This window comes from Vulpes lagopus, chromosome 4 (assembly GCF_018345385.1).
Source record: "Vulpes lagopus strain Blue_001 chromosome 4, ASM1834538v1, whole genome shotgun sequence".
NCBI classification, from domain to species: domain Eukaryota; kingdom Metazoa; phylum Chordata; class Mammalia; order Carnivora; family Canidae; genus Vulpes; species Vulpes lagopus.
Genome location: NC_054827.1, coordinates 122,448,760 through 122,469,991, shown reverse-complemented (window position 1 = coordinate 122,469,991; position 21,232 = coordinate 122,448,760). Strand labels below are relative to the sequence as shown.

General features: G+C 45.9%; 1 protein-coding gene across 1 annotated transcript in view; it reads left to right on the top strand.

Annotated features, from left to right (window-relative positions):
• The window catches only part of NSD2 (nuclear receptor binding SET domain protein 2), a 61,847-nt gene that overhangs the window by 26,098 nt on the left and 14,517 nt on the right, over positions 1 to 21,232 (top strand). The window contains 9 exon segments of the mRNA XM_041751764.1: positions 1,533 to 1,651; positions 4,045 to 4,126; positions 5,386 to 5,507; positions 15,959 to 16,090; positions 16,554 to 16,677; positions 17,590 to 17,790; positions 19,109 to 19,288; positions 19,890 to 20,046; positions 20,183 to 20,388. Coding sequence (XP_041607698.1) covers positions 1,533 to 1,651; positions 4,045 to 4,126; positions 5,386 to 5,507; positions 15,959 to 16,090; positions 16,554 to 16,677; positions 17,590 to 17,790; positions 19,109 to 19,288; positions 19,890 to 20,046; positions 20,183 to 20,388 — 1,323 coding nt within the window.

The window sequence follows — 21,232 nt, the reverse complement described above, 5'->3', positions numbered from 1 at the left end:
AGACTAGCTTATTTAAGAATGAGGTTTTCCTGATGATTTAACTATCTTGGAGAGTGTAACTGTGATTGTGTGTCACATGTCATTTTGGACTGCTACTGAGCACGTAGCAGACAAGAGGATAGGGTTGGTTCCTGCCCTGTGTGTGTCAGCTGTGTCCTTTTCCTGGAGGCCCTCTAGTTGTCCTTGTGGGGCCACCAGTGCTGATAACCAAGATGATGGGCTGTGTTGGTGGCATCAGCTGTCCATGGCCTCAGTGTAAGGAATTCAGACATCGCTTACTTCTGTGTGAAATGCCTGCTGTCTTATTTCAGGTACGGGGGGAGATTCTTATGGAAAGGACGGTGACATCACCTCACCCATGTGGAGGTGAGGTGCCAGGTGGCAGTTGCTGCTAGCAGGTGTCTGTAGCACAGTGGACATGTGCTGACCAGGTTGGACAAACCAGATTGAGGAGGTACTGGCAGGTCAGGCTGGCCATGCCCTGTGCTGGTTTGCTTGGTCAGCTACTGAGCAGACCCCACTACTCTGCAGGCCTCTTCCTGGTATGCCTTTGTGGCCAGCCTCCAGTGTTGTGGAGCTTAGTGAAGGCTGCTCTCGGGCCAGCCCACATCACTCTAAGATTGGCAGTTGGGGAGGGCCAGGGCTCGTTTGCTCAGGTAATATCAGGCCTCTGCCTGTGATGATGCTCTGTGTACATGTCCACTGGGGCAGAGTGACCAGGGTGTGGCCACCTGCACCTTCTCCCGAGGCGCTGTTGGATGCCACATTTCCTAGCTGGTTTGCTCTGTCCCACCTCCTAGTAAGCTTTAAGGATGACACTGCCCTCCCACCAGATGTTTGACAAACAGTCCAAGGGCAAACCCTGAACAAACCTCTGTAAAACAGTCATGCAAATGAGAATACTGGGTTTGTGTTTGAAATAGACATTGGTGTGTTCAAATTAATCACCTGTCTAGACAGCTTAGTTTACCAGGTTGATACTGTTTGGACACCGTAAGTCTTGGATTAGTTGATATTCCTTGAAACACCTAATAACTGGCATAGTTCAACAACATGTAGAAAGCCCTTAATTTGCAGATACAAAAGGAGTGTTGCAAAAAATTAATTAATTAAAAAATTTTTTAAAAAGTAGTGTTGCCACTTAACATGTTTCTTTCAGGAAATGTATAAAAAGTAGCAAGTTATGCACTTTATAACTTTCCACTTAAATTCCACCGGTCTTTGAATGTTAGTAAACTTGTAGGTTATATTTAATGCTTCACTGCATTAAAATATAATTATAACAAATACCAGTATAATAGATTAGGTAAGAATTTTCCAGTAATTTGATGTTACAGGAAATGGTCCATGTAATTAATTGGCAAAATGCAAAGAGATTTGGTCTGTAATACTAGGGCCCTGGAAACCAAAAGGATGCAGGAAACCCATCACAGCTGGATTTGCACCTGAATGCCCTGGTTAAATTATCATTGCTTTGGAGGGTGGCTTGTGGAGTGTTTTTCATGTAAGTTTCCCCCATCTCCCATTCCAAGGTAACATCAATGGGAAAAAAAGAAACCACACAAAGAGGACACAGGAGCCTACTGAAGACGCTGACGGCGAAGATGCACCCAGGAAGAGACTCAGGACCGACAAGCACGGTCTTCGGAAGGTAAATGATGTTCCCCAGGACTGTTGTGACCTGAGGACTGTGTGCTGTGGGACTTCTGGGATGCAGGCGGGGGAGAGGGGAGTGGGGGGGAGCTGGGGGGGTCGGGTGTGGGGGTGTGTGTGGGCAGGAGGCCTTCCTCTGTGGATGGGGCTCATGGGTGTTGTTTCAGATGCAGCAGGGTTGGCTTCTCTCCTGAAACCTCTCTGAGAAGGCTGTTGAAGAGAGCCAGTTCTTACCTGCCAGGGACTTAAACACAAACTGTGGGTGCTTGGCTATCCAAAAAAAAACCCCATCCAAACACTTTGAATGATACTTGATGTTTAGATTTAATGGAAATACATATACTAAAGATTACCCTTGTCTATAGGCCTATTATTCAGTGTGTAAATAATGGATTGGCATGAAAAAATCAAAATCCATTAGAGACATGTTATACTTCAGTAAAAATTTTTTCAGAATCCATTAATGGCATTGAAAATAGATTTTATGAATTCATTCAGTTTATTAGTAATTCATGTTATTGTTTACTTAATGGGAGTACTAAGCAGGCCTGTTTGACCACATAGCTAGGAAGATCCAGCCCCAGCGTCCTCTAGTTCTAGCATAGTCCACTGTGCATCAAGGGGCAGAGTTTGCCTGGTGCCTGAAGGAGAGTGAAACGGGCCAAAGTCCACATATCCAGCCAGACAGTGTATCGTCCCCTCTGGCTTATGGCGCTTGTGCATGTGGAGAGTGTGAGCCCTTTCCTGGGTACTCAATGCCCTGTGCCATTTATCGAAACTGCCTCACACACCCATTAGCTTCTTCATGAACTGAGAGTTCAAACAGACCTTGTATCTTTTGTTTGAGTTTATAGCTATTTAATATTTCTAACAGAGTCGTTGTGTATTTATAGTTTTGAGTAAAGCTTTGTATACTGTCTTTTACTAATCTAAATTAAGTTCCTTTCTTCATTGTTTTATTTTGAAGAATAGAAAGATAAATTTCACATATTGTGGGGATCCCTGGGTGGCGCAGCGGTTTGGCGCCTGCCTTTGGCCCAGGGCGTGATCCTGAAGACCTGGGATCGAATCCCATGTCGGGCTCCCGGTGCATGGAGCCTGCTTCTCCCTCTGCCTGTGTCTCTGCCTCTCTCTCTCTCTCTCTCTCTCTCTCTCTGTGACTATCATAAAAAAAAAAAATTTCACATATTGTTAACGTGTCAGTGTGTGGCCATCACATTATCTGTCTTAACCTCTTGAAGGCTGTTGTGCACTTGAGGGCAGTAGGCAAGGCCCTGCCCTATTTTTCTGGCCCAGAGAGCATCCTTCCAAGGCACCTGTCAGGTGAAGTTGTTAGTGATCAAGTATCCAGCACTGAGATAGGTAAAATTCACCTTGCATCACTGACATTGGTGTTACCTGGCAGCTCAGGCCCATTATTAAAGCAGTCCCTTGCTGGCAGTCAGGCTGACATTGACTGCCTTGAAATGTTTGTATTTCGTATTTACCTTAAAAAATGTGTGGCCCTGGACATTTGAAATCTCAATTCACATTAAGTAGTAGGTAGAAGTTGCACATAATAAAAAGAGTAGTGGTTGAGTTTTTATAAACCTAATTAAGCCATATCCTATATACTTCCTAATATGCATTGAGCACTTTGATGTGTTAGGGGCCCTTCCACGTGCTGTGCCCCTGTTACCTGGTCCCCAGTCTTGTGACTACTTCCACTAGCCCTGGGAAGCTTGGGGAATGGGGCTTGGGTGCAGGGACTGGGAAGGGTGGGGGGTGGCCATGAGGCAGTGCTGCCCCAGGGCTATCAAGACAGATTTATATTCAACTACTTCACATTCTGAGCACTGGACAAAATGTTTCTGATCCCTTCTTGTGGGTGTGTGTGTGCTTGTGTGTGTGGTTTTCCTCAGTTGTGAAACATGCTTTATTGATGATCTTTGTGAGGTTTGTCTGGACCTTATCTCCGAATTGGAAATCCTCAGCATGGGGACTTAGAGCAGTGATATTGGCAGTGACTTGGGGCCCCACTTGAGGTCGATTGAACAGCCTCTAGAGCAGAAGGGTTGATTTCTTCTCTTTCATACTCTGCTTTGAATTCAGAGGGAAATTTGAGTAGCATATTGAATGCAGCTCATGTGAAGAGTCTCAGCAACATGAGTTGGTCCTTGGCACAGCCCCACTGGCTCCTCTGTCCCAGCAGAGGATGGGGCAGGTACAGGGGAGAGCCTTCCTGCTCCTTCCAGCTGTGGAAGAGGTGTGAGACTGACTCACTGCTCATAGCATGTATGGAACATGTTTCCAGAGGAAGATGTTTCTGTCGCAGTGTTTCAGCAACCTGTATTAGTTCACGTGAGGTTCCCCCCTTCCTTTTCTTCTCCTTTTTCTTTTATTTAATAACAGAGAGAGACGATCAATGACAAGACAGCCCGAACAAGCTCCTGCAAGGCCATCGAGGCAGCCTCCTCACTCAAGAGCCAGGCAGGTAATGTGGTTAGTGCTTCTTCTTTGTCAGCTCTTCCAGGCACCTGGGCTGGGCTGGATGTGCACAGGAAGCTGGGCTGGGGAAGGGTGCGGGAGCTGACAGCTAATAACGGGAGGGAGGTTCTCGTGTGACTGAACGAGTGAGTGGTTGCAGTGCTTCAGCTATGTTTAATTGAAGTTGTTTTTCTACTGGGCTTTATTTTCAGTTTAAAATTATACTAAAGAAGTTATTTAAATGAAGAATATCCAGATTTCTCACTTGATGGTGCCAGTTGTTGCTCTAAATTCCATCACTTTTGAGTATCTCACAGCTTATGTGTATTTTCTAAAAGTAAAAGTAATGACTAGTTATTTCTGTTTTGCGTGTTGAAGAACCTAGCTTCAAAGCAATGAATGGTGAAGTAGGCTCCCTTTCCCTTCTCATTGTCTTTTTGAAGTGTCTGACAGTTTATTACAGAGAGCTTATCATCTCCAACTCTTTTTTGGTTTTGTTTCTTTAAGAGTAAGAAGGTAGGAGAAGGGCAGAGGGGAAGGGAGAGGCGGGGCGGTGCGGGGGAGAGAACTTCAGGCTGACTCCCTGCTGAATGTGGAGCCCAGGGCATGGCTTGATCTCATGACCCTGAGACCCTGACCTGAGCCGAAATCACGAGTAGGCTGCTTTGACTGACTGAGCCCCCCAGCATCCTCCTAACTCTTGATTAGAAAGGAAAACAACATTCAGGGGGGAAGTGAGTGTGGGTTGGAAATGGATTTATTTTCCTTATTTTGCATGGGTGCTATGCTGGTTTTCAGAAATCAGTTAAATAGACTATGAAAAGAAAGACAGTTGTGAGTAGTTTGAACATTGAGTGGGTATTTCCTAAATAAAAGGATTACTTTTAAGAATGGTATAGTGGTCTTGTGGCTATATTTAAAACTTTGTTTCAGCGATGCGTACTGAACTTTTTACAAGTGAAATGATGTTTGGAATTTGCTGCAGAAGAGTGTGGCAGAGGGGTGTGAACATAGGTGTGGATGGGGCTGTGTTGGCCATAGGTCAATGGATGTGGGATCAGCCAGGCAGGGGTTGCTGGCGTTCACTGAACTGTTTGCCTTTGTTTCCATTCAGATTTTTTCACAGTAAAAAGTTAAGCCTTTACTATGACAAAGGAGCCCAGGAAATTTATCTTTAGAACTTCATTTATTATGGGGTAATTTTGAAGCAGTTAAGAGATTGAGGATTTAAGATTTCAAACTTTATAAACCAAAATTGTTTTACAGCAACGAAACATCTGTCAGATGCATGCAAACCACTGAAGAAGCGGAATCGGGCATCCACAGCAGCGTCTTCTACTCCTTTTAGCAAAAGTTCATCTCCTTCTGCATCCTTAACTGAGAATGAGGTAAAATAATAATGATAGTGATGACATGGTGTTCGTATGAAGGCCAGTTAGTTGCCCAAGTTGAAGTGTGAGCAAAAGTCAGACTTAACAAACATAACACTGGTATCCTCTCCACAAATGTAGGTGAGTTTCAGAGTCTTTAAACTATGTATAAGTCATGGAATGGAAAAAAAAAAAGTCACTATTTTAGTCTATTTGAGCACCACAGATATACACACATGCACACAGTGTATGTATAAATGTACGTGCATATACTTTAGTCTGGATGTAGTTTCATTGTTTTTCTTGAAATTTGTCTTTAAAATGTTGTGTTTTCTATCCCCCTCACATTGTAATTAATTTTCCATATCCCAGGAAGTCTGCTCTGATCCTAACATGACACTGTCACTCGAGCTGACTCTGGTCCCCAGGGGGGTGGAGGGTGGCCCTCTCGCTATGTCGGATTCCAGCGGTTTTTGGACCTAGGCTCACGGAGGAATGTTCTCATGCGTTCCATGGTCTTAGTCCTTTAAATTCTGGCGTATTCTTAGGTACTTGAATGTGGAGGTGAGTCAGAACCACCATGGTAATACGACTCCTCTGTTTTCTGTATTTGCAAAATATGCAATAGCAGAATAATAGCTGCTTGAGGCTCTTACCCTCATTGTATCATGACATCATCAAATATAAAGTCTTTGCCATTCTAAAAACAAAACAAAAAAACAGCCTCAGAATGTAGGCATGACACTTTTGTCCAGAGTGAGTTTGTCCCAATTTTATTGACCACCCAAGTGACTAAGGAGTTTATATTCAAGTTTTAATTCCTTATTATTTTGTTCCCTGTGATCCTCTTTTTCTCATTGTAGACATGAGTCCTGTTTTTAGAGTATTTATGAGGAGATGCTAACCTTGGGCTTTTTTGAACAAGGCAGTCAGGCAGGGCATGGATAGACCCTCACTCTGTTGGGTAAGAAGGTGGCACTTCTGACTTGCCATCTGCCACAGTCACTGCTGGGGGCCTGGCGGTGCCCCTCTTGTCTCTCGGCCTCGGCTGCTTCCTCTTAGAGGAGGGTCGGGCCTTCCCTCGCGGGGTGTCTGCCAGGGGCTTGGGCCATCTGAGGGGTGCAAACCCCCGAGAGCTGCTCTGAGTGGGATTTTCTTTGGGGACTCACACCAGTAATGGTGGGAAGCTGCTCACATGTATGGGACTGGGGCTTTCTCATAGTTTGGTATGTGTAGGTGACTAAACATTTCTTACATGTGGGCACATTCAAGAAAATGCAGTAAGAATTCTTCATTGAACTTCCAAGGGCTTATTGAAACATGGAAAAAACAAATTTTATACACATTTTTTTCTTTTTTCTTGTCTGAATTATGATTAGTATCCTGAAAAATTAAAATAAGGATTTTAATTCTAAAGAAGAATACTAAAAATAAAACATTTCAGGTCCACAGACCCTTTCGCCTGAAGTTGGCTTTTTTATTTAAAAAAGATTTTTAATGAGTTTTCTTCTCATTGCATTTTGATCCACTATCAGGTTGAGTTTTTACTTACTCTGTTGTCAGATACAGTTGCAAGGAAAAACTGAGGCTGAAAACAAATCTTTTCTGTTATTTCTGGTCAGAAGCTGTGCCAGCCAAAGGCTTGGATTTGGGGCAGCACAGCCCAGGGTGGACACAACCCAGGGTGGGGTTAGAGCAAGTGGATCAGGCCTGGTGGTCTGACATTCACTAGGGCCAGGGTGAGTGTGAACTTCCTGTGTAAGACATTTGTTCTGAACTTGGGAAGCATTTTATAATCATTAGACTTAATTGATTTTTAATTCTTTAGAACCTCAGAGTGGATAGTTTATTAAGTATGTTTATATTGTATATTAAATACATTAAATCATACACCATTCTGCATTTTGAGAGTGATACATAGATCCCATAGTATGTATTCTGTTGCTTATATAAAAACATTGAAATTACTAGGCCTTATCCATCAGGCTACTCTTATGTGGCTTATATAAATCTTTCATTAGTGTTCATTAAAGCTACTTTATTAGGCGAACAAAAAGCCTTGTCTATTATGTGTTAACACTACTGAATCATAGTACGTGTTTACAATGTATACACCATGCTGAATGCCTTTTAGCACAGGAGACAAAGTGTAGTGTTATAGAACAATGTCCTGTAAACCACTGGTCCAGTTCTGGTGGGAGTTAGGTGACCATGGGAGCTGCTGTTTAGGGTTCAGATTGGTCCCTTATTCAGGGCACATGCCCACTGCATGTTTGTATGTCCTGCTTTTACAAACACCCTTGACTGACACATGAGTTTTCACTGAATTGGTATTTCAAGACATTTTAGGTCATTTGTGGTTTAAATTCTTCTCAAAAAAGGTATATGTGAGAAATAAAATTTATATTGAAATAATTATTTCGTAGTACTACATCACGCTAATGAAGAGAATAGATTAAAATTACACACGTGCATGACGAAGGCCTGTGAAGGAATTAATGTGATTTAAGTGTTTTGTAACTTCATTTCTTATTCCCTTAGTAGAGCAAATTCTTATTTTTTTCGCCTTCACTGGTAACAGCTTTTATGGGAGCCCACATCAGCCAAGTTGGATTTGAACTCAGCTGCCCTGTACTGCACTTAAAATGATGTAATATTCCAGGATGTCTGCTGCAGGTGGTGTATCATCGTACACACTAAAGGGACATTCCTATCACAATCATTTTATGGAAGATGTGTGATAATCTGTTTTTACTGGTATTACTAACACATACAATGAAGAAAACAGATAACAAATTTTAAGACCAAGGTAAGATACCTAATCAAGGCCATTTACCTGATCACATTCATCTCATAATAGAAACACACTCATATTGCAACGATCCATGTAGATTTCACGTTGAAGGGATGCCCTTCACCCGGGGCTGCCCCTGGGCCTGCGACAAGGACTCTGCGCCGAAGGGGCTGGTCTTGATAGAGGCCACCCTTGTCTCCTAGTTCATGACTTACTGAGTTTTTATTGAAAAATGCTGGCATCTGCACCTTCAGAAACAGAGAACAAGCAGCACACACTTAAAAGGAGTCTTCGTCAGCTAATTCCCATTGCCAATGGAATGTACTCAGTACTGTACATATTAAACTCATTTCCAACATAAAAGGCAGGAGGAGTTTTGATTCTGTCTTTTTTTACTAAGCAGTTTTACTATGACACTAGATACAGCAATTTGTAGGAAAAAATATCATTTACAGTATCATTATGAGCCATTTAACTCTACTCTTTTGATTCAGTGACCGGTATCTTAGGGATACCATAATCAGGTTATTTACAATCACCACTTCATCAGTTGCTTTTGTAGGACATCAGCCATCATATTAAATGTCTAAGTCTTGGGTGACCACCTGGTGTCATACCCCTGGGTGTCTGCATGTTTGCATGGTGAGGCGCAGGCCTCACTCGCCCTTCAGCTCGTGGAGGCAGGAGTGCTGTTCACGTTACCATGTTAACAGCACTCGGTTCATTCCCAGCAGACTCTTCAGATGTGTTCTAACTTTCATGAAAGTTTCTGACTAATACTTGTGTTCTAAACCGTTAAGTAATGTAACGCATGTAAAACACTTAGGGTGCCTGGCGCCTTGCAAGGACTCAGTGGTTCGCTATTGTGACAATAATGGTTAATAACAATAAAAATAATAAAATCATCATCATTCCATTTTTATCCAAAAGTATAAATTTTGCTTTGGCATGAAAAGCAATCCTCTTGACTGCATTCTGCACATGGGGGTAAAATAAACCTAGAAGTGGCAGACACTGGGTTGGTTTGAGTAGCACCTGAGGGTAGTAGCCTGTGGCTGAGCGCTGGTCGGGTGGCTCTTCTCAGAGCTGATAGGATACACAGCCTCAGAGGTGGCCTGAGTCATGCTGTTCCAAAAGGACATGAAGAAGCTCAGGAGTAAATGTAGGGTTCACAGAAAACTAATTATTAAATTTAAAATGTGAAAAAAGGTCACGTAAAAGTGGCCCAGTTCCACAAACGATCACCCCCAGTAGAGACTAGCCTGAAAGGTTTTGACAAGAATGCATTTGAAATTACAGCATGATGGATTTTGAATGGGCAGCCGGCCAGCTACCAGCATGTGTTAGGTACATTAGAAGTCAGCTGGAGAGTAGGTGCTTTATCCACTAAGCAGCAGAAAATTAGCATCAGTTGAGGACATAGGAGGGCATGGGTTGGGATAAGGATGGGGAGGCGTTATCCCCCCCCCCCGTTGGGGATATTGGGAAAGTGGCCAGGCGCAGGCAGTGAGAGGGACAGTCCCACATGCGGCAGAACTGTCCCTTTCCAAGTGCCAGCAGTGGTCTTGCTGGGGAATGCTGGTGGATGATCAGAGCTCCTGAGAGGGCCCACCCATGGCTTCCTGAAGGTGAGTCAAAAGGGCTCCTATTTTGAAAGAGCTTAGGGCAAGTAAGTTTGTCTGCCAAGAGTACAAAAAAATCATTCTGCTACTAATTTAATATGAATTCCCTCATTTCCTAAAGAGATCAGAATAACACTGATACATTGTAGTCTTGTCTTTGAACTGCCTGTTGTTGAGATGACTTTTGCTTATACTGACAGAGAACCACTTAACGATCCCATTTGCTTGTTTCAGTTTCAAACCATCTGCCATACACACACCGCATTTGTGCCTGGTGAGGGGAGGTGGGTACGAGAAGGAACTCTCTAGTATAAAATGTGAGGCATTCGCAAGAGGTGGAAACTTGTTTGAATATACAAAAGTTTAGATTGTAGCTGTTCTGAAACTGAGAGTTGCCCATTGTCATAGAGTGGTACCCTGACTGAGTGTGCCTGTTGGCAGTAGGGATCCTGTGCTGTTTACCCACCTGCTAGGGGCTTCTGTCTTCCTGTGGGCCTTTCTTTAGAGCTTGTACACAAGTTAAGTGTCTGTCTCTGCTGGTGATGAATTTAGGTGTATTAGCATCTCAGTACTCCCTCTATACCTTGTGTCTGTTATATTTCTGTCTCCCAATGGAAGATAACCCGTGTTTTTTAAGAGAATGCTCCAAAAAACCACCAAGAAATCTAGGCCAGATCTCATGACAAGGAAGCACAACAGTTTCATAAACATAAAGCCAGGGATGGCTCTGCACAGTGCGTGGGGGAGTCCTGTGTACCCCACCTCCTCATAGATGCCCTCTGTGAGGTTCCCCCAGCTTTAGATGTGTCTAAGTCCAAGGCTTTATCTGGAAGTTCATGCCGAAGCCCAGAAAGGTTTAAAATGAAGCATTCCGGGTTTGGGGGCAGGATAAGGGAGGTGGCCATGTTTAGAGGTTTCTGTTATTGGGGATGTTAGCAGCTGCACACATCAGAGGAAAGGATGCAGAAGGACATGAGGACCCCCAATCGTTAATGACAAGGTCAATGTGCTGAGGGGTCTCTTTGGCCCTGACCTGCTTGCCTGAGATTTGAGACCAGAGGTGCATGAGGAGGGCTGGACTTGAGGGCAGAGGCAGTGTTTGCCCTGGGGGTTGTGACTCGAATACCCACGGAGGGTCTGTCTTAGCAGTGTCCCCAAAAAAGAATAAAACTAAGATTGTAAATCAGCATCTAGTTCCCAAACAAAAAATACACCCATGATTGAGTATAAAATTAAAATGATAAATGGCCTTGAAGAGGGTTCTTGGCCACAGCCTGAGGTGAGTGAACATGGGGCCTGCTGTGGCAGACGGCAAGCTGTGGTCTTATGTGGTTATTTCAGTGATTGCACATGCGTTGTCTAAGTCAAGGTCTCTGTCCAGCAGAAAGGGGAGGCTCAGCGAGGGGTTCCTTGGTGACTGAGAGGCCCCTGTGTGTGGCCAAGCTGGAGGGGAGGCTGGGCTCTTGCTGGAAAGGGCAGACACACCTGTACTTGAGGAAGTGTACTGGTTTCCTTTCTCACTTGATTTCTGACCTGACGCTTCTCAATCATGTCTAGCCCTTTTTGATCATTGACTCATTTTAAAAGTGGTTCTGGTTCAGGTGGACTTTTGTGTGTGACCTGGCAAGGGCTCTACCTAGTGCAGGCTTTTCCAGTCAGAACCATCCTCTCTGTTTTTAAAAACCTCTACCCAGAGGAAGTGATCCCTGAGGCCTGCTGTTTATCTTTTAGAATGTGAATCAGAATGGTAGTGTTTTGCTAACAGAATTGAATCTGATTAGGAAACGTCTCACAGAATGCTGTCTCCAGTCTGTTATTGGCTTCTTGTTGACTGTTAAAGTTCTTTCTTTCCTTCCTTTCTTTTCTTTTCCTTTTTTTTTTAAGGAATATATTGACTCCTATATATTTTAGGATTTTTAGTCAGTGACTTTGATTTTGATCCCTTTAAGTACTATTTTTGCTGTTTTACCTAGTATATTAGAAACTGCCATTAATTTACTTGCCATGGATGGAAAATCAACCATCTTTGGCAGGTAGAAGATGATATATATCATGTTCATTGTATTCCTCGTGCTGCCCTGGGGAGGGGCATGCTCCCTTCCAGGTAGTTTCATCAGTGAGGGCGGGTTTCCCTCGGCATTTTAAGAACCCGACAGGCCTCGTCGTGTTAGAGACCTTTGTGACTAGAGAGTTACATATTAGATCCACTTTATAACTTTTTCTGGCTGACACGTAGCTATGGGGCTTTGGCATATAATTTTTTTGGTATAGATTTTAAAGCATGCTGACTATCCAGGCATGTTGTACCTTTAAGGAATGACTGAGGTGTGGGGTGAGGGTTGCTCAGCTGCAGGCAGGGACTTGGCTCCTTATTCTAAGTTGACACAGGGAGGGCACAACCCAGGCCCTCCCCAGCCCACTCTCTATGGGATGGCCACTGTTGAGGGACACAGTTGGGACAAAGTTGGGTTGATAGGACATTTTAGAGACTCATTTTACCCATGATCAGGGCCGACTTTGAATCTGGAGCCGTAGCTGCATGGCCGATGCTGTGTCCATGGCCGTTTGGCTCTCACTGGTGCCTTCTGGGGCTGTGGGGTGACACAGAAGCACCCAGGTTAGGAGGTGAAGCACAAAGATGGTGTGTGAGCTGGAGATCTGTGTGTTCTCAATGACTCAGACCTAGCCCTAGAATTTAGGGGCAGCTAGGACGGTTCTAGTCTATGTCATCTTGAAGGGCCACTTTAATAAAAGTTATTCTGAACTGTAGTATTTTAGGTGATGAATGACTGATTTAAAAATTATTTTAATTCCACTCTTAATATTTCACTGTGATGTTAACTTGGAGGACCTGTCTGAGATTAGTCTTTTTGATTTTAAGCTCATTAAATCTGCTGAGCACAGGATATTTATCATGTGTAAATCCAAAATACTGTGTGAAAGTACTTACAGTTATTTCTTCCTTTACAAAAGCGTAACTTAAACATGAAAATAATGTTGGTTTATAGAAATATTTATTGTTCAAGGTCTGTAATTGTATTTCAAAAACGATGTGGTATTCAACTTGTGAAGGGATTTGTTTTGTCAAAATTTTTTACAATCACTGTGTATACCACCATCCCAGGCATAGGGGCCCTTTCCCATCACAGCAGAGAGGACTGGGATCTGCATAAGTCACCCTAAATGGCTACACTGTTTCTAGAAGTCGGTTCAAATATGTTCACTAGGTTACCATGTGTTCATTAATATCCTCTTGAAAAATTCCTGTGATACATGTTAAGGAGACAGCCTTCCCTGCCCATAAAGTCATGTATTTCTAAGGCAAATAGGCAATTCGATTCTATCACATACTGAGTGGGGAGTAGAGGAAGTATTTTCAGACTCAAGAAAACTTTGAAAAGTCAGGAACTAAGCTGCTTGGAGATCTGTGCTGCCAGCGTGGCTTTGGTGAATTCGGGAAGCGCCGGGAAAGTTCTTGACAGAGTCTGTGTCCGTTCAGTTACTACATTGTTCTTTTTCCAAATGCATCCTACTGGATATGGAATAGACCGTAGATGTCGTAGACTGAGATTTGGGACTGTGTTGGGACCATTCAGGTGAATGTGTCACTTTCCCAAACGGCGTCTCCGAGTGAGTACGGTCAGCTGGTGCACGTGGAGCCTGCGGCTGGAGCGAGGCGTGCTGGTGTGGCGCCCTGCGCACCTGGCTCTTCGTGCAGGCGGTTTGCTGAGCACAGAGCCGTTGGAGCCCTCCGACTGTGTGCTAGGTGTCTGTCCGGTCGCTGGGAAGGGGTTTGCTGGGATGCAAGTCGCGATCTCCTGCAATGTGTGTCATGGACTGTAATATTGTAAGGTCTGTACTCTGTATGTGTATCTCAGACCCCGATCAGGAAACAAGCCTCATGTGTGTCTTTAACATTTATATTTCCATTCAAAATATGTATTCAGTGTTTATTTCCTCAAAACAGACTTTGTTAATTTAGGAAATATCTCCAAGTGGAAACGTGCTAACTTTTTCTGTAAATCTTAAATAAAAGGTGCTGTTCCTTTCTTCGACCCAGGACTGGTCTGTGTTTTCTGTCTTTCTCTCCATGCAGTTTTTCTTTTTTTTTTTTTCTTTTTTCTTTTAAAGCTTTCAGTTTGTTCCAGCTGCATTGAGGGAAGAGCATGGGTTGGTGGGTCGGGCACTGGGCGCTCTTCCCTGAGCCCATGTTGAAGGCCCTTCTTTGGGTCTTGGTCCCTCCGTGATGGGTCAGCCTTGGGCTGCTCGTTGAGTGGGGCCGGGCTAGGAGGGGTGTGGCTGCTCTTTCTGCCCCCCTGTGCCCCCCTGCATCCCCCAGCGCCCAGCAGTGTCCTGCCTCAGAGTGCTCAGCAACACCCCCCTCCCCCGGCCCATCTGTGACTCCGGATCCCATGGACGTGTTAAAATTGGGGTTTGGATGCAGAGTTGTTTTTCAAATTGCCTTTTTTCTGGACGTTAAATGTTAAAGAAGTAGGAGGTGAGCTGATAGGGAGGGGCTCCCTCTGGCCAGCCTGGGGGAAGCCTTGCCATGCGAGGCCCCTGTAACCTAGTGTATATTCACACTGCTCTTTCCGTCTTCCTGGAAAAGGTGAGGAAATGAAGTCTAAGAGGCTGCTTGCTCCGAAGACTTTGTTGTTAAGGGACATGTCAGGCGTAGAGCAGTGAGGCTGGAACGGTGGGTCAGTGAACCTGTTGCCCCTGCTACACACACCAGTCAGAGCCGCACACCCCTCCCAGACTGGCCCGCTCGCACCGACTCTAAGTCTGTGCTCATTGGGTGTTTTTCTTCCACTGCTCCCTGTAACCTCAAGGACTCTGGAAGATGTTCATTGATAAGACCCTGGAATTGGGTGGATTGGCTGGTGGGGTTTGTTCTGTTTTGTTTTGTTTAAGTGTGGCCCGACCTTAATTTCTAGCTCTGTGTTCATTGGCAAACAGCAGGCCTATAGCATGATCACTTGTTGCGATTATCAAGGTGTGTACGAAATGTAGTTTATACTTTTGCTGTGTTGAAAAATTCAGTTTTCAACATTCATTAACCAAATCAAATAAACACTAAATGTGTTTTTAGGTGTTTTTTTTTTATTTGAATTTGGTATATGAGAAAGTTTTCTAACTAAAGATTTATTGATTTCTACATAGAGATTTATTATTGCTGCTCAAATTCAGGCAAAATGTTGTGTGCCATGAGGAGGGAGAGGGTTAGCCTGAGCAGGATGATCTCTGATGATGAAGGAGATAGATGAAATACGACCAGGTAGATAGCGGGGTGGGAGTGAGGGGTCCTTCGATTTGCTCAAAGATTCCACATTTTTCTCCCAGGCTTTTCTCTTAGACTCACATGTTAACAGAGTCAGCAGGTTTTATTTTGCCTTTTCCCACTTAACCCTCCAGGGAGAATAGGCAATGGGAGGAAGATGAGAACAGAACGGTCAGTTAGTTACAAGTGTGATGCTTCTGGAGCACTGACATTGGGTCAGCACTCTGGCACACAGACACGCTTCCAGAACACCCCACAGGCTCTACAGCAGCAGGGAGTCAGCAAGACCATCGTACAAAGGCTTACCCTTTGATGCTGCACTTTGGTGCTTTGAAAAACTCATTAGGTTTTTTTTTTTTTTTTTTTAAACTCATTAGGTATTAATCTGTATCTTCTACTTTAAAATAGTTGGACCTTAAGAGATTGGGTAAGAAAGGTTAAGATTCTTTAGTCCCAAAGCCCATGTTAGGTCACATACTTGAGCCAGTTGGGTTTTTGTAAAATTCCTTCCTCTGTTGGGAACACAGATACGAAATTTTGTGCCTCTTCTACAGAAATGTAACTAATCAAGGAGGGTAAAGTCCATTTCTGAATTTCTACACAGTTCAGGCAAGTTATGCTGTCACAAGAAACAGTACTGTACTTTTGTGACAAGTAGCTGGCATTGGGGCCGGGTGCTGAGAAGCCCTGTGTGTGAGGTGACATGGGGGGGCCGTGTGATGCCACCACGCTCTGCGACTAGTGAACTGTCGTCCGCCTCCTCCATCTCCAGGTGTCAGATGGCCCAGGAGACGAGCCCTTGGAGTCCCCGTATGAGAGCGCAGATGAAACTCAGACCGAAGTGTCCATCTCATCTAAGAAGTCTGAGCGAGGAGTAACTGCCAAAAAGGAGTACGTGTGTCAGGTGAGGGGAAGGCGGTCATTTAATTTGTCCCTTGTCCCTGTCCCAGGCCACATCATCACTCTTCCCTTAGACCGCACCTGGCATCACACTGATTTTTATTTTGAAGGCATTGGATTGCCAGCAGAAACTAGATTAGGTGCCTTGCTGAGGGTCCTGCGTCCTTCTGCAGGCTCCGTCTCTTATGTCACATCCGTCCCATGTAACCTATAGCCATGCTTGTATGTGCACACTTCTTGAAGCATCTGAAGTTGGGTGTGTTGCCGCCAGCGCCGTGGCCAGTGGTGGCACAGCAGGTGGCAAGGGCCCAGTCCATGTCCTGTGGGGGCCTAGATGAGTTTTATTTGCGGTAGAAATGTGTATACATTTTCTTGATCTTTGCATCTGATTCTAACCCTCCTGAGTGTGTCCTTCTGGGTTTTGGTGCCAAGTGTTGCTTTACCACTGTTCCCTCTCTGCCCCACAGCTGTGTGAGAAGACGGGCAGTCTTGTGCTCTGTGAGGGCCCCTGCTGTGGAGCTTTCCACCTCGCTTGCCTTGGCCTTTCCCGGAGGCCAGAAGGGAGGTTCACTTGCAGCGAATGTGCTTCAGGCAAGTTCTGGTGTGGCTTTGAAACCATACTTCCTGAGACAGGCAGCTCTGTGAACATCGGAGGCCCCTGTGCAGAGGATGTTGGCCTGCCTTCACAAGCGCGTCCTGATGTGTGCATTTGTTAGAGACCTGAGACCCTGGTGGAGGACACTGCCTCCCTGCCAGTCTTGTGCCTCACTCCCCGTGGGCTGGCCTGAGCCCTGCTCTGCCCATGAGGCGGCTGGCATGGGGTGCCACAGTACCAGAGGGCCTGGCATTACTAGGACAGGTAACCTAGTCAGCCACAGAACACTGAGGTTCACAGGACTTCTTTAGAGACACTGCGTGAACCTGAGCAGAAAGAATAGCTCCATGCTGGTGCCTGAGTGGCCATCGGATCTCACCAGCACTGTGTGGGGGCTGCTGGGAAGACAGTTCACTTGGATGCAGCTCCTCCTGTCAATGGTCAGACCTGAGGGTGTCCTGGCTGTTGGGGGAGCATGTCCTAGGTTAGCAAGACACCTGGAATCTTCCAGAGAGTTCCTCCAACCTCAGGCCAAGGCCATCTGATGCAACAGCACCTCATTTCTAGAGGCATCCACCTGCCTGTGATAAGTTGTTCCTCACTATACTTGGTTAGCTGCCCTCCAGAGGAAGAGGAAAAGCCTTTCCGGGGCAATGCTTTCTTTCAAGCCTGCAGCTAATATGAGTAGGCATCCCTACCTAGGCTGCCTCCTCCTCAGGCTTATCCTCTGGGGGAAGCTGGAGCCCAGTCCACAGCAAGGTAACCCTTGGCTGGGCTAGTCAGCAAGGTCAGAAATCGAACCGAGGCCTTCGCGCTCTGGCTGCCTCTGACAGAGCTGCTGGACTTTAATGGCTGAGGAGCAACTTTGTAATTCTTGTTCTCTGCCCCTTTCTGTTACTGATTGTTAGGGATTCACTCATGTTTTGTGTGTAAGGAGAGCAAGACAGATGTGAAGCGCTGTGTCGTATCGCAGTGTGGGAAGTTTTACCATGAAGCTTGCGTGAGGAAGTACCCTCTGGCTGTGTTTGAGAGCCGGGGCTTCCGCTGCCCCCTCCACAGCTGCGTGAGCTGCCATGCTTCCAATCCTTCCAACCCAAGACCATCGAAAGGTACAGCCGCGGCCCTGGGGCTCCACTCAAGCTCAGTTGCACTCATGCGGGAGGGGCAGTGTGGCAGCCAGCTTGGTTGTCTTTCTGTTACTGAGGTCATGCATGCTGGGTGAGGGTTTTTCTTGACAGAGGATCTGCCCTGCCCTGCATTTTCCCTTCTTCCTGCCCTAAATGGCATTTTAAAAAAAAATTTGAGAGCACAAAGGGGAAGTGAGAGGGGCAGAGGGAGAAGCAGGCTCCCTGATGAGCAGAGAGCCCATCTTGGAGCTCCATCCCAGGACCCTGAAATCATGAACTTAGCAAAGGCAGATGCTCCACTGACTGAGCCACCCAGGTGCCCACCTAAATGTCATCTTAAAGCCTCTTAATTTTAGGAGGGGGACACCTTTGAACCATTTTGATAGATTTTTTTTTATTTTTATTTTTTTATGATAGTCACAGAGAGAGAGAGAGGCAGAGACATAGGCAGAGGGAGAAGCAGGCTCCATGCACCGGGAGCCCAACATGGGATTTGATCCCGGGTCTCCAGGATCGCACCCTGGGCCAAAGGCAGGCGCCAAACCGCTGCGCCACCCAGGGATCCCCATTTTGCTAGATTCTATTCTGGTTTTAATACTCTTTCATATATAAGAAAAATACTTTAAAATTAAATTGTTTCATGTTGGGTGTGTAGGATTGGGGATGGCAGGTTATCTACACTTCCTGACCCTGGTGGTTATCAACCAAGGGTGACTTTGTCCTTGAGGGAACATTTGGCCGTGTCTGGGGATACCTCGGTGGCGTCTGCTGGCATTTTAGAGAGCCAGAGGTGCTGCTGAACATGCCAGCAGCACCCAGGTTCACAAACCCTTAGTTAAGACCCTGTTTCACAGTATGATGTTTTAAGCAGTTGGCTGTTTTCTTAAACATTGTTTTGAGGCATCTTTGCCTTGAGGAAATGTGTTTTTGTGACATGTATTAAATATTTTTCCAACCCTAGTTATTGTATTATTTTATTTTTTTTAAATTTTGAGAGCAAGAGAGCATGAGTGTGGGAGAGGGTGAAGGAAAGGGAGAAGCAGATTCCTTCAGAGCAGGGTGCCCGATGTGGGGCTCCATCCCAGGACCCTGAGTTCACAACCTGAGCTAAACGCAAACGCTTCACCCACTGAGCCACCCAGGCTCCCTTATCTAGTTTTTTTTTTCTTTCATCAAATACTTTGTTTATTTCAGCATTAATTTTGTAACGTGTAGGGGCTTGGTCGTTTCAAGTTGCCCTGTTCACTGTTGGGCCTTCCACAGCTCTGCCTTCAGGTAAAATGTGTGTCTCTGCCTTCAGGTAAAATGATGCGATGCGTCCGCTGCCCTGTCGCCTATCATGGAGGGGATGCTTGTCTGGCAGCTGGCTGCTCGGTGATAGCTTCCAACAGCATCATCTGCACGGGCCATTTCACTGCTCGCAAGGGGAAGAGACATCATGCTCATGTCAATGTGAGCTGGTGTTTTGTGTGCTCCAAAGGTGAGGGCCGTGCTGCCGGTGGGTGCTTAACAGTGTTATTCTGTTGGATCAGTTTGAATGGTAAGGGAGCCCTGCTTCTCATGGCTTCTTAGCACACAGCTCTTGCAGGTAACCCCAGGGGCCACAGTGGAGGGTGGGCTCCAGTGTTCCTCCAGCTTTGGGTGTTGACACGCAGGATGTCTCTTGGGTTGTCACATGCAGTGTCACCATGATGTTTCTGAATTAACTGTGACAAGTGCACAGACTTAGGGGAAGTTAGTCATGTTGGCACTAAAGTGGGCTTTTTTTTTTTTTTTAAAGAAGATTTATCTATTTTAGAGAGCACGAGCTGGCGGCGGGGGGTGGGTGCAGAGGGAGAGGGAGGAGCAGACAATCTGCTGAGCAGGGAGCCCACCATGGGGCTCAATCCCATGACCCACGAGATCATGACCTGAGCCAAAATCCAGAGTCGGAGATGTCACCTACTGAGCCAGCCAGGCGCCCCAAAAGGTTCTTTTGAGCTTATTGCCAGCTGGCTGCTGTTTCGCTGATGCATTGGCATGAGGTGAGGAGCCGCCATCAACCATGGGGGCCGTCTGAGCCAGCTCGCCCTCCCTTGCAGGGGGAAGCCTCCTATGCTGCGAGTCCTGCCCGGCTGCCTTCCACCCCGACTGCCTGAACATCGACATGCCTGATGGCAGCTGGTTCTGCAATGACTGCCGGGCAGGGAAGAGGCTGCACTTCCAGGACATCATCTGGGTGAAGCTCGGCAACTACAGGTGCGAGAAGTCAAGCCCTGAGCCTGCCCGCCTCCGCGTTCACATGTGTTCTTTTCACTTTGCAGGACTGAAAGCGCTGAATGGTTGTCACTCTGTCTGAAGAGTCTGTGAATCCTGTTTTTAATATTTATAATAGATGGTGGCCGGCAGAAGTTTGCCATCCCAAAAATGTCCCCCCAAATATTCAGAACCTGAAGCACGAGATTGGAGAGTTCCCTGTGTTTTTCTTTGGGTCTAAAGATTATTACTGGACGCATCAGGCGCGAGTGTTCCCGTACATGGAGGGGGACCGGGGCAGCCGCTACCAGGGGGTCAGAGGGATCGGAAGAGTCTTCAAAAACGGTACGGACATTTCCCGATGCATGAAAACCATTCTTGGAAGTGGGGGGCCTTCAGCTAATCCATGATCTGAGCTGTACCTCCAATTAGAGGAAGGTTCACAGATTGAGGCACAAGTTAAAAGACACTGTGTAGTAACCTTTATTAAAACATCAGTTTGTGATTAATTTCTCTAAAATGCATTGAAACTTGTGTGAATAAGTTAGTTTTAGTGATGAGCTATAGAAATTTCTCAGCGCTTGCATTTATATATGATGGAGATGTAGACCAGGTGCCCCACAAAGTGCCAAGTGTGGGAAGGTAGATAGGCGTCCCTGACTTCACAGCCCAGGTGTGAGACAGAGAGGGACAAGAACAGTGTCATCCAGGTGACAGACGGGATGGGAAGGCGAGTGCTTCGCTGGAGGAGGTGGCATTTACTCTGGGCCATGAGTGAGTGGGACAGAAGGGAGACTCGGTGCATGACTGGTGAGTCCAAGGAAAGCAGGCCTACCCCAGCAGGTCGTACACAGGAGGCTTGGTGGTCTGCCATGGGCCACGGGGGCTGCCATCTCCTTTCCTGGGGATCCTCACACGCAGGTCTGAGGACAAAGGGGAGGCATCAGAACAGGATCCGTACGTGGCATTAAATGAGATAGATGTTGAAGTTGATAGGCAGCTCAGCACGTCTGTTGTTGGAGGCAGTTGGAGAGTGTGATGTCAGGATCTCACCATCTCCTGACTTGCTCCTGGGGTCCTGAGGTCAGGTGGCCCCAGTGCACATCATCCTCCAGGTAGACCTCAGTGGTTGTTTCCTCTGCTCTCACTGAGCCTAGTACTCACTCTGCAGGGCCCATGTGCTCCTTTA